Source organism: Leptonychotes weddellii, unplaced genomic scaffold, assembly GCF_054177405.1.
Source record: "Leptonychotes weddellii isolate Sample4059 unplaced genomic scaffold, ASM5417740v2 HiC_scaffold_5258, whole genome shotgun sequence".
Lineage (NCBI taxonomy): Eukaryota > Metazoa > Chordata > Mammalia > Carnivora > Phocidae > Leptonychotes > Leptonychotes weddellii.
The window spans coordinates 5673-11079 of record NW_028020237.1 but is presented as its reverse complement, the minus strand read 5'-3'; the positions used below and the strand labels follow the sequence as shown (position 1 = coordinate 11079).

At 65.5% G+C, this 5407-nt stretch overlaps 1 protein-coding gene across 1 annotated transcript; it reads left to right on the top strand.

Moving 5' to 3' along the window:
• Window positions 1-192: 192 nt before the first annotated feature.
• On the top strand, window positions 193-5173 carry LOC102748570 (uncharacterized; the record flags this gene model as incomplete). Its single annotated transcript, XM_081811057.1, has 4 exons — window positions 193-248; window positions 411-453; window positions 3457-3585; window positions 3872-5173. Coding segments are annotated over 4 exons (365 nt in total), but the record flags the coding sequence as incomplete, so codon positions are not given.
• Window positions 5174-5407: the final 234 nt, after the last annotated feature.

Below are 5407 nucleotides of genomic sequence, written 5' to 3'. Positions count from 1 at the left end.
CTTCCACGGGTGCTGCTGGGAGTGGGCCGGCGGTGCCCAGGGGGTACCTGCTCCAGCCTCCGAGCACCTGGGGGCCGCGCCCCCTGCCGTGCAGCCGTGGATGAGAGGCCGGGGGCCGGTGGGATTGTATCCGTCCCAACAGGAAGGCCCAGACTTGGCCTGGGGGTCAGAGTTGCCCACCCCTCTCCCTAGAAGAGGGCGAGTGGGGGTCGGGGCTGGTGGGCCAGCTGGAGTCCTGGGACACGTGGGTAAGGGGCCCCTGGGAGATGAGGAGTCTGGGCTGGTGTTCCCTGGGGGTGGCCGGGCCCCCAGAGACCTGGCCACACCTGGGTCAGCGTCCTGGTTGTGAGGCTGGGGTGGGAGGAGCCGGCGCAGGATGGACAGACTGACGCGTGTTCTCTTTGGTCTAGGGAGCGGCTGCCTCAGCCCCTGGCCTGCTGATGATGCACTCAGGTAGGCCCCAGCTCGGGACAAGGGAAGTGGGGCGCGGTGGCTGCCCACGGCTCAGCCAGAAGCTCTGCAGCAGACAGGGAGGCAGGCGCTGGTGGACACCGGGAGGCCGTGGACGGAGGCTGACACGGGCATTGGGGGGGGGGGACAGTGTGCAGCCGCGAGGAGCCCTGGCCCGGGTGGGGCGGGTCCAGGCAGGGAGCTGAGGCCAGGGTGCGGCCAGCTTGCCCAGAGGGGTGTGTGGATGGAGTGGGTAGAGTCAGGCCGCCCTGAAGACTCGGGGTCTCCAAGGCCCAGTTAGAAGGTGAAGGCTGGCCAGAAGCTGGCCGTCACCCAGGGGAAGGCCTGGAGGGTTGGGGGAAGCTGAAGTTTGGGGAAGGTTAGATCCTCCATCCTTCTTCAGAGACGCATGACGCCTGTTGGGGCCGGACCCTGCAGGCTGACCCGGAGTGTACCTTTGGGGGCAGGAGGGTGCAGGCAGGGCTGGTGGCAAGCAGCGTCCACAGGAAAGGGCCACACCGGCTGGCTTTGGGGTTCCCTGGCTCGGGATAGGGCCCTGAGGACCACCCCCGACAACGCTATCCCCTGACACCCACTCCCAGACGGTCCTGGACACGTCCTCCTGCTGTCCACCCGCCTCCCCGTGGGGCCCTGTGGACATCTTTAACCCTGACAAGGGGTGGGGAGGGGATGCCTGCTGGAGGATACAGACCCTTTCCACTGAGGCCAGGGGCTGGGGGAAGTGGGGCCCGAGCTTGGCAAGGACAGAGATGAACCGGGCCCCAGATGGTGTGGCCTGAGCCCCGGTGATGGCGGCAGGAGAGGCCAGGGCCACGCTCATCCGTCCTCTTCTCTGTTCTGGAAGGGATTTGAGGCGGCTTCTAAGATGGCCATTCCATTTTGTCCTCTATCCCTTGGCACACGCCTCCTTCTCCAGGCAGCCTGCCCTGATTTTCCCTGGCCTCACTGGTCTAGGTGTCTCCCATGGGTGCCTCTGCCTGTCACCTCGGGTTACGTGGGAGAGGGTCTGCACTGGCCCCCTCCAGACCGGTTGAGGGAGAGTCCCACACTGCTGGGGTACAGATGGGTATACACAGCCCTCGTGGACACGGTGTGCCTGGGAGGGGAGCGGGCCCTGCCAAGGCTGCCCGTCCACTGGGAGGCGGCTCCCTGCTCTGTGATACATTCTGTGGCCACAAATGCAGCCGGTCTACAGAACCCCTCATCTCGCAGCTGAGATTCTTTGGGGATTGAAAACAGCCCATCGTTGGCTTGAGAAGCTCGCAGGACGCTCTCCGAGCTGCCCGTCAGAGCGTGCCCTGCGGCATGACCTGCCTCTGCCCCCGTGCACCCAGGCACCCAGAGTCCTAAGCCTGGCTTGGAAGCTGAGTGTCCAGAGGGCCCCCCACCCCATGCTCCTTGGAATCAACACGCCTGTTTCCCCAAACCTGGAAGGTGGTCCCCTGTGTCCAGCAGAAGCCTGCTGCCTTCCCTCCTTGAGGACGCGTGTGTCTGATGCTCCGGCCCCTCCCTCCCTCCTTCCCTCTATAGCAGGGCCTCGGGAGGGGCGGGGCGGGGCGGGGCGCTGCGAGTCCTCTTCATCTGGGACCAGTCCTGGCTCTGAGTCTCCCGGACCCCCGCTCCCCGCGTGCAGGCCTCCCCTGGGGTCTGGAGGGCCTCGGGCACCTGTGTTCCGTATTCGTATCAGTAAGTGGGCGCGGCATCCTGAGGGGGTCCCATCCTGCAGGGACCATGCATTGCAAGGAGGGGGGTGTCTCTCAGGGCCTCCAGGCCGGGAGGGGCAGGAACCCTGTGACTTGCGTTGGTTCATGGAATCAGGTGGGGGCACCTACACGGCTGGGCCCAGTCGGCTCTGTGGGCCTCGGTCTGTTCCTGGCCGAGCTCAGGGCCTCTGGGGCCTCCACCCCGCTGGGAGCAAGCCGGCAGTCTGGTGCCTCCCACCCCGGGCCTTGCTGGGGCGGCTAAAGGGCACGAGGGTGAAAGGCACCCATGCGGTGTGGACCTTCAGAAGGCGCCCTGTGGCAGCAGGTGCCGTGTGGTGGGATGGGGCCCTGAGCGAGACGGGCTGCCTGCTGAAGCCCCCAGCCCTGGGCCTGGCTCCCTCGACCTGTGAGCAGGGGGCTCAGACAGGGTGTCCTGAGCGGCTTCAACCCTCTGCCTGCTCCCACCCCCCTTGATTCTGAGGAGTAGAGAGCGGCTGCCCCCCGTGTGACTGTGGCCCAGGGGTCCCTGAGGGTAGGCGTATGGGGGAGTCTGCTGGAGAACAGCCAGGTTGGTCCTTCCTTGAGGCCTGGTGTGCAGGGCTCCTGGGCCAGTGGGGAAGGGTGGGTCGGCTGTGCGTCCTTGCAGCCCGAGAAGGATCCCTCCGGTGCCCTGGCTGTGGCTATACCTGCCCCACACTGAGGGGGTATAGAGTGACATCTGCTGCTAGGACATCGGGGAGGAGCAGGGGAGCATTTCTTGGATGGGGGAGGACTCGAAGTGCCTGGGGCCATCCTGGAGGAGGTGTCACTGTGGATGGAAGTGCGGGCCTGCACTCGCAGGGGAGGGGTTTTCTGGGGAGACTCACTGGTCCAGAGAGGGTCCCTGAAGCCTGGAGCCGCGGTGGGGGTGGGCGGTGACCCAGGAGGACAGCCAAGGGGGTTGAGGGCAGGGGGCAGGGGCTGAAGAGAGGGCAGTGTGGCCACCTGGCCGCAGGCCACGGGGGCATCCAAGGGGGCGGCTCAGCAGTGATCAGCCCGCGGCATCGGGGAGAGGAGCACACCCTTTCTAGAAGCTCACTGGTGAAGGGTGGCGAAGGGTGGTGCTGGGTCTGGGAGGGGGAGCGGGTGGGTCTCAGGATGGGCGGTGCTGGGCCAGGGGAACCGGGGAGTCGGGGGCCCGGGGGGCTCCCAGGCCCTGGCCAGGCGCAGGGTGGGAGGCATGCCAGACGGCGTGGGCGCAGAGTTCTTTGCCCCTGGAGACTCACTGTCGTTGCCCCCGCAGGAGCCCCAGGGCCCGAGAGACCGTGCAGCGAGGCGCCCCCCTACGTGAACATCCCTGTCAGCCCCTCCTCCAAAACGCAGCTGCACTACATGGGCCTGGAGCTCCAGGGGGCCAGCGCAGGGATCCGAGGTGGGTCCCCACGTGGGGGCCTTCCCCTCCCCGGGCGCCTCAGGCCGCCGCAGGGGAGGGGGCTTCCTCCCCCTCCCGGGTCCCCCCCAGTCCATGCTCTTGCTGAGCTGTGTCCCGAGGGTGTGGCCCCACCTTCCTCCCAGCTTAGCTACGCCCCCAAGCTCAGGTCCTGGATCCCATCACCTCTTCCAGGCCGAGGCCTCTGCGGGAGGCATGGGCCACGCGGGGCTTCCTGGAGGCGGGGGGCGGGGGGCGGCCGGGCCAGCTCACCCGGGGCTGCTTCCAGGGGCTGGCGCCTCCCGCTATGCACAGATCGACATCACGGCTACCGAGGCGGCTCACAGGGTGGGGGCCCAGCATGCACAGAGCCGGGAGGAGCGGCTGCCGGAGCTGGAGCGGAGGAGGAAGGGCGCCCTACGGTGAGGACACCCCCTGCCATGACGGGGCAGCTCACTGAGCCGGAGTCACTTCTGCTGGCCGCGGCCGAGGGCACCAGGGAGCCCACCAGCTTTGCTGCATCCCGGGCGGTCTGGGCCCTGTGACTGGGGCCTCCTGGCTGCAAGGTGGCCATGGCTGGTCCCCACGCCTTCCCCGCCCCACTGGTCACTGCTGCCCAGACCTGACCCTTCCTTTGGCCTCCATGAGTCACGCGGGACCTCCGGCAAGTCGGGGGGAGCCACGCGTCCAGGCGTCAGGCAGCTTGCAGTTGGTCCCCTGAGACAGAGCAGCATGTCGCTGCAGGTGCCCTGGGGGCATTGGACAGCAATGTCCACGGCTCTGGGATGCAAAGCGCCCTCCCCTTCCCTGGAGGTGGTGGCCCCCCAGCTGAGGCCAGGCATGCCCTTGGGAAACAGGGCCCCAAACCACAGCAAGGCCGGACCAGGTCCCACCTCTGCCGAGCGTCCTGCAGCCGCCTCCGGCTGTCCCACGCCTGGGTCACCACTGCCCTGTGCCTGGGGACCCTGCCGCCCAGGAGCCCTGGGGGCGGCGGGGCTGTTCCCCCTTCAGACCCACCAGGCTCCTAGTGTGGCCCCACACACGTTTACCTGACTGCATTGCTTCTTAGGACCCATTACTGTTGGTCGTGCAGATAGTTAAAAATCGTTAATGTTCTATTTTTAACATGCACATTATTTTCCTGAAGGATGAGGTGCTTTCTCTTTCTTGGGCTGTGGCTTTGCCTGACCCTGGACACGGCTCTGTTGTCTTGACACAGCTCAGGCGCTCAGGTGCCGGGTTATCCCCACCTTGGTGGGTCTGGGCGGGGTTTCCCTGTTTCCTCCCAACGGTGCCTGTGGCCTTGGGGAAGTTTTGTGGCATTTTCATGACTCAGTTAGCAGGAGGGAATGGTCATGGCTCCACTGGCTGATGGGTGTCTGGGTCGCTGGGAAGTTTCCAGAGTTGGTGGGGGGGCTTCCTGACATTCCTCCCTAGTCATGAAAGGGAAGCATTGGGTTGGGCCTTCTGACCCTGGTCTCATAGAGGAAATGGGGCTCTGATCTGCCTGCCTGGGGTCTCCAACCATAGCCTATTCAGACACCTTCTTCCCGCCCTTTCTCCCTCCCATCCACCCACCATCCATCTACCACCCACCATCTATTTGCCATCCATCCACTATCCACCCATCCATCTATCCCCCATCTGTCATCCGCCCACCACCCATCCTCCGTCCACCCATCAACCATCATCCATCCACTGTCCATCTGCCATCCATCCATCATCCATCTGCCATCCATCTATCCATTACCCATTCACCATCCATTGTCCACCATCCATCCACCATCTACCATCCACCACTCATCTATCATCCATCCATCATCAA